This window comes from Heterodontus francisci, chromosome 13 (assembly GCF_036365525.1).
Source record: "Heterodontus francisci isolate sHetFra1 chromosome 13, sHetFra1.hap1, whole genome shotgun sequence".
Lineage (NCBI taxonomy): Eukaryota > Metazoa > Chordata > Chondrichthyes > Heterodontiformes > Heterodontidae > Heterodontus > Heterodontus francisci.
The window spans coordinates 93,302,440-93,320,562 of record NC_090383.1 but is presented as its reverse complement, the minus strand read 5'-3'; the positions used below and the strand labels follow the sequence as shown (position 1 = coordinate 93,320,562).

At 41.3% G+C, this 18,123-nt stretch overlaps 1 protein-coding gene across 3 annotated transcripts in view; it reads right to left on the bottom strand.

The window, feature by feature from the left end:
* Window positions 1-238: 238 nt before the first annotated feature.
* srbd1 (S1 RNA binding domain 1) overlaps window positions 239-18,123 on the bottom strand; it is a 332,566-nt gene continuing 314,681 nt past the window's right edge. For all 3 annotated transcript variants that reach the window (XM_068045198.1, XM_068045197.1, XM_068045199.1), the window contains 2 exons: window positions 9,805-9,989; window positions 239-2,285 (listed from right to left, as the gene is read on the bottom strand). In XM_068045198.1, the coding sequence (XP_067901299.1) occupies window positions 1,996-2,285; window positions 9,805-9,989 (475 nt within the window). In that variant the 3' untranslated portion in view covers window positions 239-1,995. The remainder of the gene's footprint in view (window positions 2,286-9,804; window positions 9,990-18,123) is intronic.

The window sequence follows — 18,123 nt, the reverse complement described above, 5'->3', positions numbered from 1 at the left end:
GAAATTGACCCATTCTATCTCCATAGAACACTGAATCTGAACATTAAAGTTATAATAGTTTTCAAAGGGGGGGGTGGGGGTGGCAGATAAACATTAACATAATTTAGCAGGTGAAATTAAATACATACAAATTTAACCAAACATTTAGATCAAGTCTTCTAATTCTGTGATTCATAAGCTGAACCAGATAAGGTGACCCCCCCCCAGGTGCGGAAAAAATGCAGTCAGAGTCACAAGCTTAAAATCAGGGATGTTTACTATCAGAAGAAATCATTGGTCCAAATTGGTCTGATACAAGCATGTTCAAAACAGGATTCTAATCGTACATAGGCACAGCTGACCATTAAAATAAATACATTTTTAAGACCCCTTTTCATGAATCTTGATACAACTGGGTGTTCACCAACTGAATTTCTCAGCTGTGGGAGGGGTAGGAAACAACATGCTGCAGAAACTGCCACGTGAACTGTTAGTAAATTTTAAAAAAAAGACCTTGGGCTGAATTTTATGGGCCCCTGACGGACAGGAACGGAGGCAGGGTGCTCAGAAAATTGCATTGGAAGACAGGGGCTGGAGTGCCCGTTGCTTTCCTAACACCTTCCAATTTAGTCCAGGGTGGGGAAGGCTGATGATGGCCTTCCCACCCCAGGCTAATTGAGGCCCTTCAATTTTTCTGAAGTCTGAAGGGCCTGCTGCTTCAGGGAGATACAGCCAGTTAAAACCTGCTGGCCTCCAAGCAGGGTCGGCTGCAATCCAAGGGCCCCCCCTTCGGCAGTTATTGCCACCCCGCCAGCAAGACTCCCCCCACCCTGTTGCCAGGGCCTGCCTGAATTTCCCCAGTGACCCCAAGCCTGCTTGGCTGCCCCAGGATCTGTGGTGTCTTCGGTACTGCAGAGTTGCCGACCTTCTGATTGGCTGGCAGCTCTGGAGGGAGGACCTCACCCCTTAAGACCCGCGTTCCTGACAGCGGGTAGTTACTTGGCTGCTCGTCGTGAAATAGCTATGGGGGTTCGACGGAAGGTGAAGGCAGGGTCCACCCCCCACCCCCCAACCTTCTGCTTGCCACCGGGACCCTCATCATCAGGATAAAATTCAGCCCCTTAATTCAGTAAAGCCTGTAAATAAGTAAGACTATTCCGAACATTACACCTTAAGGGGTTCGTTATTTAGGACTGACACTTTTGTTTTGGACCTTGCAGCTAATTCTGGATATGCTCAAAAAATAGTAAAATGTGCAGAGAACCACCCCTATCCAGGATATTAAGAGAAAGGCCAGTTTGTTTTTGATTCCTGACCCAATCTGAAACTGCAGTTACCCATTTGAGCTAAAACTGATGGCCTTTCATTGCTGAGCATCAAAAAAAGCTTTAAAGATTTGGACAATTTGTTTTGAGTGATTTTGAAGTACATAAAATTTTAGCAGTACAATTCTGAAAATTATCCAATGCAGCCCTTTACATAAATATCAGTTACTAGATCAGATTCACAAATACATCTGAGGAGCAATGGCATTGCTAAGTTTGAAACATTTTTAAACAATAAACACTTGCATATGGACAGATTTCAGGCATGACTAGTGCCAGACTGCTACCAATTTGGTGCCTCTTATTATCTATGACCAATTTCGCTATATATCACTAGGAAAAATCAGTGGAATGCCTTATGCTCCTAAATGTGCTAATTGGTCAGTGAAGTTTGTGTGCATGCATGTGTTTAGAAGACTAAACCTCTTCAGCTGCCAAATGTTGCATAACACATTCTGCTTTTTAAATATAATCAGTGAAATTTTGCAACATGTACATAAAAACAAAAATGATCCATTAAATTTTGTGGGATGATGGTGTGGTACACTGCAACATCAATGTGCGACACCACAAAGTGGCTGATAAATCCAAGATCCATCACAGGGAACCCCTCTGAATTTCAGCTGCAGCCACATTAAGGTGGGAAAAATGGAAAATCTAACAACTTGATCAAACTGATTTTATTTTTTTTTTACAAAACTCGAAGAAGATCCAATGAAATACGGTTTCTTACATAGTCAATCTGCAGCACTTTAACTTCCACTCTTTCACCCGGACCAAGCCCTAGACTTCGACGTTTTTTAGATGCAGGTAGCTTGTCTGCTGTAATATAACGAATAGGGATCAGGCCAGATCGTCCAACACCTATGTCAACAAAGACCCCAAAGTGAGTCGCATTTTCCACTCTTCCAGTCAGAACAGTTCCATTTTTCAGGTCATTAAGAGAGACAATGTTCCTTTTAAAATCCTGTTGTTCAAACCCTGCATAGAGGCACAAAACAAGGCAGGTTAGCAGCAATTTCTGTTCTTGCAAGACAAAAAGAAAAAATGCACACTCTGGAAATCAGATCTAAAAACAGAAATGCTAGTTTGTTTCAAGTGGAGGCCATCCATGGGTTAATGATTCCTTTGGCCTTGTCATTGTTTAGGCAGTTTAATATGGCAATAAAATGCAGGCTTTAAATTTCCAACTCCCTTTATAATATACAAGTATCCCTAACATGACCTTGAACATTTAAAAATTCTATAGAGGCGCAAATAGAAAGTAAGATATCCACGAACATGTTTTATTTAGTTCTGAAGAGTTTGAGGCTGCATTTTATTCTGCCAAAGTTAAATCTAAATTTACAGTGGAAGCATGAGCTTCACCCAGATGTGTGGCAGGATGGGACATCTGCTCATACAATGTAACGAGCAGTGACTGTGCTATAATTTTCAGGGACTACCTCATTTAAATAATATGGCTGAGCTCCAGATGTTGAAAATGCCTCTCCATGAGGGCTTGCCCTACTGGGGTTCGGAAATATTGTGTTGCTGCAGGACTTAAATGTCTGTGCAGCTTAAAGGATCAGGCCGCCTTGCAATACCTTTGACTGCATAGGAGAAATATTTGCCTGCATAATTTAAAGATCTGCTGCAAGAAAGGAAAAAATGCTTATATAGCATTGTTCACAATAAGTCTATTAATTACTTTTGAAGTTTAGTCACTATTGCTTGGTAGGCAAACACGGCAGCTATTTCACACAGCAAAGAGATAAAGGACTAGTTTATCTGAAATAAAAACAGAAAGTGCTGGAAATACTCAGCAGGTCTGACAGCATCTGTGAAGAGAGAAACAGAGCAGTTTATTTGTTTTGGCAATGCTGGTTGATGCATTAATGTTGGCCAGGATACCAACATCAAGAACTCCCATTCTCTTCTTTCAGCAGTGCACAGAATCTTGTACATCTATCCAAGCATGCAGACTATGCCTAATGTTTCATCCAAAAGACAGCACTCCCTTTGTACTCAAGTGTAATGTAGGATGACATGATCAAGTCCTGCAGTTGTGCTAGAACCTATGACCTTCTGACTCAGAGGTGAGAGTACTGCCACTGAGATGATCTGTAGGGCACGAAGATTCCTGCTTTGTAAACCCTAACGTGGAAGTGCTTTTGCAGGAAGCTAGGCACAGGAAGGAGGCTTCAAGGAAAGCAGCTCCAGCCAGTGCAGGGAGGTGGCCACAGCAGTAAATGCCAATTCATCCAGTATATGCACTACCACTCAATACAGGAAGAATTTTAATTACTTTAACCGGCCAGGCAAGTGAAAAGGAATCAGCCACAGCTTCTAAGAATGCACTGTACTAAACATGTTTGTCATTGACAATGACCTCTCCCTGTGTGGAAGTTCTTGAATGGTTTACCATCAATACCCTAAAGGTAGCATGTTGCCCTTTGCAGCTCCACCTTCATCTGGATGGGTTTCTTCACTCATATCCTTATGTGCAATTAAACCACAATATTTAACTGTGTGGGAGCAGGAAGAGAAGATTCATTACTTGTATCAATGTCTTTGCCTCTGCTGTGTGAGTGAGTGAAAATTATAGAGGATGGTAAGAATAGGCAAAGCACTTCAACTTTTGAAGCTGTCTTTCAGTTGGAAAGTAGCAATTTTGTTTAAAACAGCGGTGGGTGCCAACATATACAGAGGTAGACTGCATCCTTGGAGGAAGGGGAAGTGACACTGAGCAAAGGGAAACAAATAGGTAAATCACTCTAGGCTTGAAGGGATTAACTCTTTCACACCTCCCTATGGCTGAATAAGGAGAAATATGCAGATTTGCAGTCAGACTGTTAGAACACTTATGGAGAAAGGGTATATCCCATGGGCTGAAAGAGAAGTTACGGATGATATAATTTATATAATTTGAATAAGGCATTAACATTTGTGGAATGTGGTACCGCCCATCAGATAGCAGACCAAAACCATTACATTTCCCTTCTTTTTCTGGCTATATTTCCCTTCCCTCTTCCCCTGAAGGAATTCTTGCTGGATGTCAGTTTGATGAGCTCTGGTTATATTTCATCCCTTTGACCCCTTTTTATCGTCCGACTCTAGATTAGCTGTGGAACCCATGGGATGCGGCAGCAACAAAACCAAGGAGTGGTTGCCAGACATGCACGCACACCCATCCAGCAGGGGCACGGAAGTGATTTCAGCATCCCTTTTGAGATAGGTCACGGATTGAATCTCGGATCCGCTGTCTGTGCGCAGACTGATGAGCATCTGCGACCAGTTCAAACTGGCCTCGGGAGCCAAAGTTAACCACCGCAAGAGCGAGGCCATGTTCTTTGGGAACTGGGCTGACCGATCCTTTGTCCCCTTCACCATCAGGTCAGATTACCTGAAGGTGCTGGGGATATGGTTCGGAAGGGCCGGGGCGTGCACCAAAACATGGGAGGAGCGAGTAGCCAAGGCACGACAAAAGTTGGGCATGTGGGGGCAGCGATCTCTCTCCATTGTGGGTAAGAACCTGGTCATCAGGTGCAAGGCGCTCACGTTGTTGCTCTACGTGGCGCAGGTCTGGCCCATACCCCACTCCTGCGCCGTGGCAGTCACCCGAGCCATTTTCCGCTTCATCTGGGGATCTAAAATGGAACGGGTCCGGAGGGACACAATGTTCAAATCTCTGGACAAGGGCGGGAAAAATGTACCCAACGTGGCCCTCATCCTGATGACCACCTTCGTGTGCGGCTGCATCAAGCTGTGTGTAGACCTCCAGTACGCAAACTCCAAGTGTCACTACGTGCTGAGGTTCTATCTGTCCCCGGTGTTGCGAAGGATGGGCTTGGCCACATTGCCGCGGAACGCTCCATGCAGTTGGGCCGTGCCGTACCACCTATCCTTCGTGGAGCAGTTTCTGCGGGAAAACACCTTTGACCACCGGTCCATCAGGCAGTGGTCTGCACGGAATGTCCTCAAGGGCCTACGGGAAAAGGAGATGGTGGATGTTGTCGGATGGTTCCCCGAGCAGACCGTCAAAGTCATTTGGTGGAATGCCTCATCACCAGAACTTTCAAACAAGCACCAAGATGTAGCTTGGCTGGTGGTGAGAAGGGCCCTTCCAGTCAGATCCTTCATGCACACCCGAAGTCTCGCCCCCTCCGCACAGTGCCCCCGCGTTGGCTGTGGTGGGGAAGAGACGGTCGCCCACCTCCTCCTGGAATGTGTCTTTGCAAAGCAGGTGTGGAAAGAGATGCAGTGGTTTTTGTCGAGGTTCATCCCAAGCAGCTCTGTAACACAGGAGTCTGTGCTCTATGGGCTGTTCCCAGGGACGCACACCGAGACAAACATCAACTGCTGCTGGAGGACTATCAATTCGGTGAAAGACGCCCTTTGGTCTGCCCGAAACCTGCTGGTCTTCCAGCGCAAAGAGTTGTCCACCACCGAATGTTGCAGACTGGCACATTCCAAGGTCCAGGACTACGTGCTGAGGGACGCACTAAAGCTTGGGGCAGCCGCAGCAAAGGCTCAATGGGGAAAGACCACAGTGTAAGGTCCCCCCACCAAGCTGAACTGAGGGGCTGGATTCATGGGAAACCCCTCGAACTGTATCGTTGATATTTTCTGTTGCTGTAAATGTAAAACTGTAATTGGCATGACAATAGTGAAATGGAAGGGTTGTGAAGAAACTCATGATAGTATAGAAGGAAACTGATCTCCCTTGCAATGTTTGTATTTTTTGGTGCTGTTTGAAACTGTTTTGCAATGTAATGTTTGCAGATTTTTATGAATAAAGTATATTTTGGAAAAAAAAAATCTGGGCATTTCCACAACTGTACTGTTCAGTTTCTCACTTGCTTAACAATGCACTGGGGGACGACCTGAATTATTTCTAAAATGCATCCATACAGGCTAAACTGGAACTATCCACCCAAGTGTACTTATACATTTTGACATGCAGGTCTCAACAAATGTATGACAATAAATGATTGCACAAAAACAATTCTAGCCCTTATATTAATCATGCACTTGTAGGATACCCACCACATGCTGTCAATCATTTCAATGATAGTTTTTTTCCAATTTGTTGCTCTATTTGTTTTAAAAGCCCTGTTTTGTATATATCGTTTACTCTCAGCTCAGCATGCACCTTCTGTTAAACCTCTTAGCATCATGACTTTATTCTTCAGTCTACTTACAACCACTCAAGCATAATTATGGCTATTTGGCAAGAAAAAGAATTGGCTAAATAAAAAGTTTAAGAAGGAATGAAGTAACAATCGTTTTCTGTTAATATCTACTCCAGTCATCTGTTTCTGATTCCATTAATCTAACAACCACAACCACTTCTGTGCACATAACAGATCTGGCAGATTATGTGAAAAGCTGAGTAACTTGCATGTTGCTATTGTCCTTTGAGTACTTCAGCATACTACTGTCTTCCCTTTTGAAATAACTTTGAGAAGTTGAAGTGTGCAAACAAATTTGATAGAAGAAAACAAATACAGTACAAAGTCCTTAAAAGAGCTTGAACATGACTTCAACATGATCAGAAACTTTTACTATACTGATCACAAAGTAAACCTGCTCACGTTTGCAGCTGCCATCAGTATCCAGAGCTTACATTCTCTCATCAAAATAATAAATGATTGCTTCAAAGCAAATGATTCTAAGATTGTGTTATGAGTTTCTGTGCCAGAAAGATGATGTGATGAGCAATGTGGCAGTTATCTGGCATTTTAGTGTACATTGACAGTATTTTCTGTCGTCTTCTGTTTTGTATAAACCACAAACAAATAAATTACAGAAACATTGTGTTTAGTAGATCTGCGGTATTGGAACTAGATCTGAGTGCAATTTTATGTCAAGAATCCTATCCATCTTAAAAGCTATATTCTGGAGTGGAATTTACTGGAGCAGAAGCTAATTGAATGCAAAAATGAAGTGGAGATATTATTTTCAAATGCAATAAGTAGTTTTTACCTTGGAAAGCTTTCTCATACACTGCAGTAGTGGTGTGTAAATTGACACACAAAAAAAAGAGGCAGCAGTAAGTATACAGTTCCTCATTTTTATTATTGTAGTTCATGGCTCACTTATTCAGTAACTGACAAAAAGGAAAAAGTGGATATAGATAATTTAGATGAGGAATTGGCACATGGTGATTCACAACTCACAAGGAAGCCAGAAGATGAGGTATTGAAGGTGGAGCATGATTAACCTAAGTGGAGGATTAGGAGATGTCAGACATAAGATAATGAACATTCAAATGATCTCAAGGGTCCTGTCATGAAAATACAAATGCCTGCAGAGCCTCAGAATCATTATGACAGTACTGCAAACTCTCCAAATGTGTGTGGCAGATAGCAGGATGCCAGCAGAATGCCATCCTTTGCAGCAATATCGGAGATGACTTCTCTCCAATGCGGAGAATACTGGAGTGAGTGCCAGGAACTTCTTTACATGCCTTCTGGCATATACCGTCATGGATACAATGAGGAATGACGTTCTGGGGCTATAAACCCTCCTGGCTGCATATCTGCAAGAAGGTCTTGACCTTCTTTGCTGCTTTATAAAACTGACTTTACAGGTTATTTGCCATTCTTCCCCCAACAAATCCCTAGAGGGCAAACATTGGGCAGCCTTCCTAATCATTTCAGGGAAATTCCTCAACAAAATTTAATAAACTTGCTAGCAAAATTGAAGTCCAGTGGATTAATGGGGCAGTGGCAGCACAGTTATGAAATTGGCTGCGAGACAGAAAGTACAGAGTAGTAATGAATGGTTGTTCTCAGACTGAAGAGAATTATACAGTGGTGTCCCTTGGGACCACTATATTAGGACCACTGCTCTTTTTTGATATACGTTAGTGACCTGGACTTGGAAATACAGGGCATATTTTCAAAGTTTGTAGATGACATGAAATTTGGAAATGTAGTAAACAATGAGATGGATAGTAGCAGATTTGTGTGAAGTGATTTTGAAAAGAAAACTGGCAGAGGCATTTATCATAAACTAAAGGTACTATTTTAAAAGGGTTGGAGGAACAGACAACCTGGGGATGTTCATACACCTATCTTTGGAAGTGACAGGAGAAATTCATAAAGCTGTTAAAAAGGCATATGAGAACCACAGTTACATAAATCTCGGCAGAGTGCAAAAGCAAGAAAGTTACACGATACACTTATAAAATCACTGGTTAGACCTCAGCTAATGTATTGTATCCAATTCTGGACACCATACTTTAGGAAGGACGTCAAGGTCTTGGAGAGGGTGCAGCTGGGATTGACTAGAATGGTACCAGGGATTGAGGGGTTTCAGTTATCTATAGAGACTAGAGAAGTGGGGATTGTTCTCCTTAGAGCAGAAAATGTTAAGGGGAGATTTAATAGGTGTTCAAAATGATGACAGGTTTTGATAGGGAGATATTGTTTTCACAGGCAGGAGGGTTGATAAACGGAGGATCTAGATTTAAAAGTGGCAAAAAAGCCAAGGGGGAGATCAGGAGACTTCGTTTTTGTTCAGAGAATTGCTATAATCTGGAATGCATTACCTGAAAGGATGGTGAAAGCAGATTCAATAGCAACTTTTAAAAAAGAAAAATTTGCAGGGCTTGGTGGAAAGAGTAGGGGAGTGAGACTGATTGCAAGCTCTTTCCTTCTATGCTGTATAATTCTATGATTCTTTTAAATTGACTCAGAGAAAGAGAGACTTCCAAATGAATCCAGTAGCCTCCAAAATAAAGAGTATGAAATCATTTTGACAAAAGACCGCACAATGAAGCACAAGAATTAAAATTTAAGATCGCAGCATAGCCTTCCTTAGCTGTTGGTCTAAGCTACTCTTGTTTTACTGTGGCTTAAGTTAAATCAGCAGATCCTAATGCGCAAATGTTGGAATCTAGGACCAATGATGTCAGTTTGGTTAAAATCCATCATTTGCATGTCTACATCTTAGCTATGGCAGAATTAACATACATCCTGCCTTGCATCTAGTGGAATAGAGGATGCAATTTAAAGGTGGTGAGAAAAAGGAGTTTCCTCTCAAATTACAAGAATTAGACTCTTATCAAGCCATTAGAATTTTGTAAATTAAAGTGCAAATTTAATGTAACTTTTTTTACTCCTATTTTTAATTGCTACTTAAATAAATAAAGAATGCTTCCCTTTGATCAGCTGGTGTGAAGACACAGCAGTAATCCTTGGTCACTGTTCTACATGCTGCACAAAAAATGGTGGCAGGGTTCAGATGGGCAAATTGGCAGCATTAAGCTGACCAAGATTTACAATTGAAACTCTTGTTTGAGATTTGTTGTAGAACTCCATTATTGTTTCACTACCAATAGTGGTAAATTCAAGTATACAAGTCTTTAAAAAGGGATCTTGACAATAATAACTAAGAATTTTATTAACTATATATAAATTGATATTGATAAAATAAGTATTTACTTAGACTTTAAATAATCATGTCACTAACCAAACTAAGGCTATAATTTGCTTCTGTTAGAACTCATTACCTGCTCGAATGTCATAGTCGTGAGGCTGCATCAACCCATCAATAATCATCTGCAGTGTTGGCACTGTTGTATCAAGTCGTTGAGCTAAGGCATCCAACAAATTGGTTTTCAGTGCTGCCTTCACATTGTACTGCATAGCAGGTTTTCCAACATCAGACAGGTTTCCATTGATGAAGGAAACAAAACTGGAAAAGTTAAAGAAAAATATGAAATACAATAAAAACACAGTAAATTGCACATAAGAGCTGCAGACCACCTGATCAAAATGCTCCACACTGCACCAAAAGGCTTTCTTCTTATTAGTTACAATTAATGAAACAGTTTGTAATGGACCATCATATAAGGTTATGACACCATCAAAGAATTCTGATTGTGGGAACAACACGTGATCAGTGGCCCACTAGACGGACAATTGTCAAAATGATCACCGATCTGAAGGAAGTTCCTCATGTGAGATTTTTAAAAAAAGTCAAGGATCATGGCATTAATGAAACAAATGATTAGCTGGAAATAGGAAACAGATGGTGATGCAAAGCATAAAAAGCTGCGTCAATGACTTGTGGAGCTTCAGGACCTTTTCCTCCTAAACTCCAAATACACTATGTCCTACACACGCTTCTTTCTCTATGCATCCTCACAGTGTTGGGAACAAGACTAACCGCATCCTTCTCCGACTAGTATTCATTCTTTCCCAGTACCTCAAAGCTATAGAACTACTTGCCTCCTTCAGGGTTTCCTTCCTCCGACAATCTGCAGAATTTTAAAAACTAAACCTACTGTCCCAGTGCGATAATTCCTGATTTTATCTCATCTTTCCATTCATTTTTCAACCTTATTGCATTTTGCACTGTGGGCCTTGGCCCTTCACCTTGGTTTCTCAAAAAAGTGATCAAAAAGGAGTAAATATGAGGGCCAGATGGGCTAATAAACAGTAGTTGGATTTTGATGTAAACAGATGTAAACCAATGCATATTGGAACAGTAAAATCGCAAACACATGATTGAAATGATGGCCATTAGCACATGTGGAAAAGGAAAAGGATGCAAGTACAATTACTATTGTTCACTACAAGTTTCCGGTTGGTATCAAGTGGATACCAAAACAGTTAATCAAAAGCAGATTCCATGACAAAGGCATTAGATTCTACATTATTCTAATATTGTATGCATCACTGATGAGGCCACATTTGGAATAATGTTCCGATTTTAACTTCGAGCCATTACTGCACAAAAGGAGGCCATTCGAGCCATTGAGTCCATGCCGGCTCTTTGTAGAGCAATCCAAACAGTCCCATTCCCCTGCTCTGTGCCCGTAGCCCAGCAAGTTTATTTCCCTCAAGTGCCGATCCAATTTCCTTTGATCATTGATGTCTCTGCTTTCACCATCCTCGTAGGCAGCAAGTTCCAGGTCATTACCACTTGCTGTGTAAAAATGTTCTTCCTCACATCCCCCCCGCATGTCTTGCCCAAAACCTCAGGTCTGTGTCCCCTCATCCTTGTACCATCAGCTAATGGGAACAGTTTTTCTAAACCTGTCATAATCTTGTACACCTCTATCAAATCTCCCCCCAATCTCCTTTTCTCCCAGGAGAACAACCCCACCCAGCTTCTCCAATGTAACCTTTTAACTAAAATCCCTCAGCCCTGGAACCATTCTGGGAAATCTCCTCTGCACCCTCTGAAGGACCTTCACACCCTTTCTAAAGTGTGGTGATCAGAACTGGACTCAATACTTCAGTTGTGGTCTAACCAGAGCTTTATTAAGGATCAGCATAACTTCCCTGCTTTTGTACTTAATACCTCTATTTATGAAGTCCAAGTTCCCATATGCTTTGCTAACTACTCTCTCAATATGTCCTGCCACCTTCAAAGATCTATGCACATAATCCCTCTCTCCCTGTGCACTCTTTAAAACTGTACCATTAAGTCTATATTGCCTCTCTCTATCCCTTCTGTCAAATGCATCACTTCACACTTCACTGTTAAATTCCATCTGCCACTTGTCCACCCATTCTGCTAGCCTATCTATGTCCTGTTGCAGTCCATTGGTATCATCCTGATTGCCTGCCACACCTCCGAATTTAGTACCATCGGCAAATTTTGAAATTTTCCTCTGTATTCCAATATCCAAGTCATTTATATACAATCAAAAAAAAGCAGTGGCCCGAGTACTGAACCTTGGGGTACACCACTGTCTACCATCCGACAGTGTGCAAAACAACCATTTACCATGACTCGCTGTTTTGTGTCCTAAGACAATTTTTTTTATCCAAGCTGACACTGACCCTCCTATTCCATGGGCTTCAATTTTGTTAACCAGCCTTATATATGGTACTTTGTCAAACGCTTTCTTAAAACCCACATAAACAACATCCACTGCTTTCCCTTCATCAAATTTCTCTGTTACTTCATCAAAAAATTCAATTAGATTCTTGTTAGGCAAGGGAATCAAAGGTTATCGGGGGTAGATGGAAGTGCGGCATTCGAAACGTAAACAGATCAGCCATGATCTTATTGAATGGCGGAGCAGGCTCGAGGGGCCGAATGGCCTACTTCTGCTCCAAATTCGTACGTTTGTAGTCAAGCATGATCTGCCTTTTACCAATCCATGCTGGCTCTCCTTAATTAACTCAAACCTCTCCAAGTGCCTGTTGATTTTTTCCCTGATTATTGTTTCTAAAACCTTTCCCATCACTGATGTCAAATGGACTAGCCTGCAGTTTCTAGGAATGTCGTTATACCCGTTCTTGAATAAAGGTGTCGCAATTTCTACTCTCCAATCCTCTGGCACCTCCCCTGTACCTAGGGAAGTTTGGAAGATTATGGCAAACCATTCTGCTATTTCCACTCCCAATTCCTTTCGTAACCTGGGATGCAAACCCTCTGGACCTATCCTCTCTAAGTATAGCCAGCCTTTCCAGTACATCGTTCCTGTCAATTTTCACCCCAGCCATTACCTCTACCATCTCTAGTTCTACCAATATTTTGTCAGCATCCTCTTCCTTAGTAAACACTGATACAAAGTACTCATTAAGTATTCCAGCCTTGTCCTGCGCCTCTAAGCATACATCACCCTCTTTGTTCCCAACAGGCCCCATCCCACCTTTTACTACTCGCTTGGGCCAGCAGTCGTATGGGCCGGAGCAGGGCCGAGGCGGTCAGCATTGTCTCAATCTTAGCAGCACAAGGCCCAGGAATTTTAACTCCCGAGTCTCATCTGCATAGACCTAGTCAGGTTCCTGCCCAAAATCAGCAAGTGGGGATGGAATGTTGGGAGGTGGGAACAGTCCCAGGGACGTGGTTAAGTCGCTTAGCCTTGAGGTGGAGGATGGGGGTCAAATGTGAGGCAAGGGAGACCTAAATCTTCTTTATGATAGCCTGAGGAACACTCCTGCTCCTACTGGTCCCATGAAGAAAGCCAAAAAAGAGGCTTTTTTGGGGCTTCATCTTGCTAGGTTGGCTTGGCAGGAAAGCCACAGCAGCGTTCACATGAAGGCCTCTGGTGAAAATAACATTTGGGTCTTGATGTCTTTGGAACCGAGACTGCACATTTAAAGAAGGACCCTGCCGGTTTCCAAGGTGTTTTCTTCCCACCTGCTCGGAAGAGAAAGTTCAAATTGGAACCTGTTGGAAGACAGCAGGTCCCTAGCAGGTAAATACCATAGGTGATTTTAACTGCCTGTTGACACAGATTCTGTTGGAGCATAGGAGCAGTAGGCCATTCAGCCCATCAAGCCTGCTCCGCCATTCAATACGATCATGGCTGATCATTCACTTCAATGCCTTTTCCCACACTATCCCCATATCCCTTTATGGCACTGTTATTTAGAAATCTGTCAATCTCTGCTTTAAACATACTCAATGACTGAGCTTCCACAGCCCTCTGGGGTAGAGAATTCCAAAGATTCACAAGCCTCTGGGTAAAGAAATTTCTCCTCACCTTAGTCCTAAGTGGCTTCCCCCTTATCTGGAAACTGTGTCTCCTGGTTCTAGACTCCACAACCAGGGGAAACATCTTACCTTCATCTAACCTGTCTATCCCTTTAAGTATTTTGTAGATTTCAATGAGATCACCTCTCATTCTTCGAAACTCTAGAGAATACAGGCCCAGTTTCCCCAATCTCTCTTCATAGGACAGTCCCGCCATCCTGGGAACAAGTCTGGTGAACCTTCGTTGCACTCCCTCTATGGAAATAATATCCTTCCTAAGGCAAGGGGACAAAATTTCACACAGTACTCCAGGTGCAGTCTAACCAAGGTTCTATACAACTGAAGCAAGACTTTGCTACTCCTGTACTCAAATCCTCTTGCGATAAAGGCGAACATACCATTAGCTTTCCTAATTGCTTGCTGCACCTGCATGTTAGCTTTCAGCGACTTATCGACGAGGACACCCAGGTCCCTTTGTACATCTACACTTTCTAATCTCTTACCATTTAAGAAATACTCTGCACATCTGTTCCTCCTACCAAAATGGATAACTTCACATTTTTCCACATTATATTCCATCTGCCATGTTCTTGCCTATTCATTAAGTTTGTCCAAATCCCCTTGAAGCCACTTTGCATCTTCCTCACAACACCATCCACGATCTTGGAACTATTACATTTGGTCCCCACATCCAAATCATTGATATGGATTGTAAACAGCTGGGGACCCTAGTACTGATCCTTGCAGTACCCCATTAGTCACAGCTTGCCAACTCGAGAATGGCCCGTTTATTCCTACTCTCTGTTTTCTGCCTGTTAACCAAGCCTTAATCCATTCCAGTATATTACCTCCTATCCCATGTGCTTTAATTTTGCTAACCAACCTCCTGAGGGGACTTTATCAAAAGCCTTCTGGAAATCTAAGTATACTACATCCACTGACTCCCCTTTATCAATTCTGTGAGTAACATTCTCAAAAAAACTCCAACAGGGTGGTCAAACATGATTTTCCATTCATAAATCAATGTTGACTATGCCCAATCAGATCATTATTATCCAAGTGTCCATTTATCACATCCTTTAGAATAAATTCTAGCATTTTTCCTACTTCTGATTGTAAGGCTAACAGGTCTGGAATTCCGTGTTTTCTCTCTCCCTCCCTTCTAAAATAGTGTTGGACAGGCAGGATTAAAATCGCCCCAAATATGTGCATCTTGGACACTCATTATCAAATGTACTTTCACTCAGGGGAGCAAGGTCAAACAATGAGGATGGCTGAGTGACATAGGACTCTAAGCTGTAAGGAGAGCCTTGCTGAGCAGAATTTGGTTCACTTGAGAAATGATGGTTGGGGGTGAGTGGGTAATAATGATCCAGCAATGCCCACACCCCATGAATGAATAAAAAAAAGAAATGCCATATGGTGAGAGCCAGGATTCAGTTGAATATTGGAGTGAGGTAAATGAATATCGTTGGAGTTTTGTTTGATCATCTTTGAGAATCAGAGTATGGAGATTACCTGAGGTTAAACTGTGGGCCTCGAGTCCATGGTAGGTACATGATCTGTGGAAGCAGCGAGCCTGGTGGCTAAATGGCCTATACTAATTACATCTTTTCTTACACTCCTAAAAAGGAGTCAACCTACACTTTTCCCAGTCTTCTAATCAGTTTGCCACTTGAAACATTACATTAAAAGTAGCACTAGCCCTTCTTGTTATATATCGATATGTCAAAGGGCTTTCATCAAAGCTGCTGTTGTACTCCCCCATCCAACTTCAAGACTTAATTGCCTCTTCAAAAGACCATCATGCTGCAGACTGCTAGACTTTAACAGATTCCACAGCCACCAGATGTTACAGCACCATAACCATTTGAAAATTAGTACAAATATACCATTACTACTATAATAACAGTTGAGTTGAAGTGACTTATGGCCTGTAATATAATCCCCTGGTTCAGATGACATCCAGAAACCAATCGAGCTTCACTACTGTGGTGTAGGACATCACCTAAGTAATTCAATTGTACATTACAACCTTGTAACATTTCACTCAAATGTAATTCATATATCTTTCAAAAAATATGTATTGTATCTACCAGAAAACTGCCAGAGCAACATTAATTAAACTGAAATCTGCAATCAAAGGGAATTAATGTTAAGTCTAACCTGTAATTTCTCCCTTTATTGTATGCAATACACCCTGAATGAAAACATTTTTGACAAAGAATTTCAGACTGCACACGGTAAACTAGTGATCTCAAATGTGAAGAAATGTCACAAGCCTACAGCTTTTAAAGCTACAGCACTTAATCTAAGAATTTACTGCAAAAGTAGTGGGAAAGCTAATGGTGCCCACCGTTGCCTTTCACAAATCAGACAGTGACTACAGGCAAGGGCAGATACACAGTTACATGGGAAAATCTGGATGTGGCTGTCTGAGATGTGCCGTTCTGCCATTAACTTTGTGAAAATGGCATCTGGGTCCCCATTCAAATGTATAGAACATTGCAAATTTCCTATACTTATGTCATAGTTGAGGACTAAACCCGACAGAGAAAGTTAGGACTTGTTCATTTCGATGTAAGTCATAATTAGTGCCAAACAACCTCTCTGCACAGAAAATAGCTTTTACATGTATGGAGTGTCATTCCTGCAAATTATTCTTGCTGTTGGAGATTTTTGTTTCAATTTTAATTTTTTTTACTTTGTCTTTTTCTCTCTCTGAATCCCATCTTTCTTTCTCTATTTCACTTTTTGTACTTGATCTGACATTGAGTTCGATATTCTAACTGACATTTCCTGGTTCAGACTCTTGAGCTGAGGAACAATGCTTCAATCTGATTAGTTAAGGAGATAAATAGCTATTTTCCCTGTTCAGACGGGCCCCAGATGCCCTGTAGAAGGCACTGTACTGTTTCCATCTCCCATTTACAGCAACTTGCCTTGCAAAAGTTCATGGAAGTTAAGTCGGCAAGGGCAAGTCTAGTGAATGTCAAATACTGTTGGGTCGCTGACCACAGGTGGTTCTGATCCTATATGTGAACAGAAAGAAAAAATGTGATTCCTTTTGGGTAATTTTTGTTTGTTCTCTTTCTTCTGTTTTTGTTCATGTTCTTTTGTTGAGTTTTAACTTTTTTCTTTCTCCATTTTCTTCAGTTCCATTCGTTCTTATTTCTGTTTATTTACCATTCACATTGTTACTCCTATTTTGTTTCTTGGCAGATTAGAAAGGAAGGTCCAAGTGAATGAATGATCTTGCCCACAGTGGTAATGATTTACATGTTGGGCTGAATGTCACTTTACCTTCCTATTGTAGCTTATGACTCATTAAAAAATAATTATTTAGTTAAAAAAAGCTACATCATTAACAGATGGATTCTAAAGTGAAATATCTGCTCATTCCATGCAGAGGTTTTATTTAAGTTACATTTTGTACTTTTCTGTTTACTTCTATCCATCTGTCCATCTGCCTGCCTGCAGTAAAAAAAAATAGTTTCACATGAACCAATCAAAAACATTTACTTCACCATCTCTGGGATGATCTCTTACAAAGTTCTTTTCATGGAGATATCCATCTTTCCCCTGTCCACACCCCAGTACTTTCCATTACAACCACATAATATCCAACTCACTGTGAGTCACAAGGATATTTGATATCAAAATGAGAAAATTATCTCATAGGCCATTTACCTGAATCCTGACCAGTTATAATATGGATAACTGGGTAAGATCAATTTGTATAAAAGGATACAGCTTTAAAACTTGTCTAGGGATCTAAAGTAACTGTCCTTAGATTTCACAATGTAATGTTCTATATATTGTTCTAAGTGACCTGCCTACGTGTACTCAGAAGTTAGACTGTATGCCAGTTTTGAACAACATATCTCAACTGTTGTTTTCTTCAAAAATGAGCAAGTAATCTTCCCAGGTTTTTTGTCTGTAACAGAGCTCTGAATTTATAAAAATCTCCTTTTGTCTTTTCGGTTAACCAGTGTATATAAATGTGTGTGCGTGTGTGTGTGTGAGAGAGAGAGAGAGTGTGAAGGGACTAAGGTAAAAAGGGAACTTTAAAATCTGTTTGTTCATGTTTTACTTCATTACTGATTAAGACTTGGTTTATAATAAACTGGTATTTTTGTTGTTCAGTAAAGGAACTTGGTTAGTGTGTTCTATTCTGGGAAAAAGAGAGTATATTATTGACCGTATTGATAAGTGGGAAAATTTAAAATATGTTGTGATCTGTGGAGAAGTGGGACTAGAATAGTGCACTCCTCCCGCCTCGGTCGTAACAAAAGTCAAAATATTATGCATTTCATCCTAACATGGTTACATCATGCTTGTCGTCTTTGTTACAGATTGCCAACTCTGGGTGAACATATTCATTTTATCA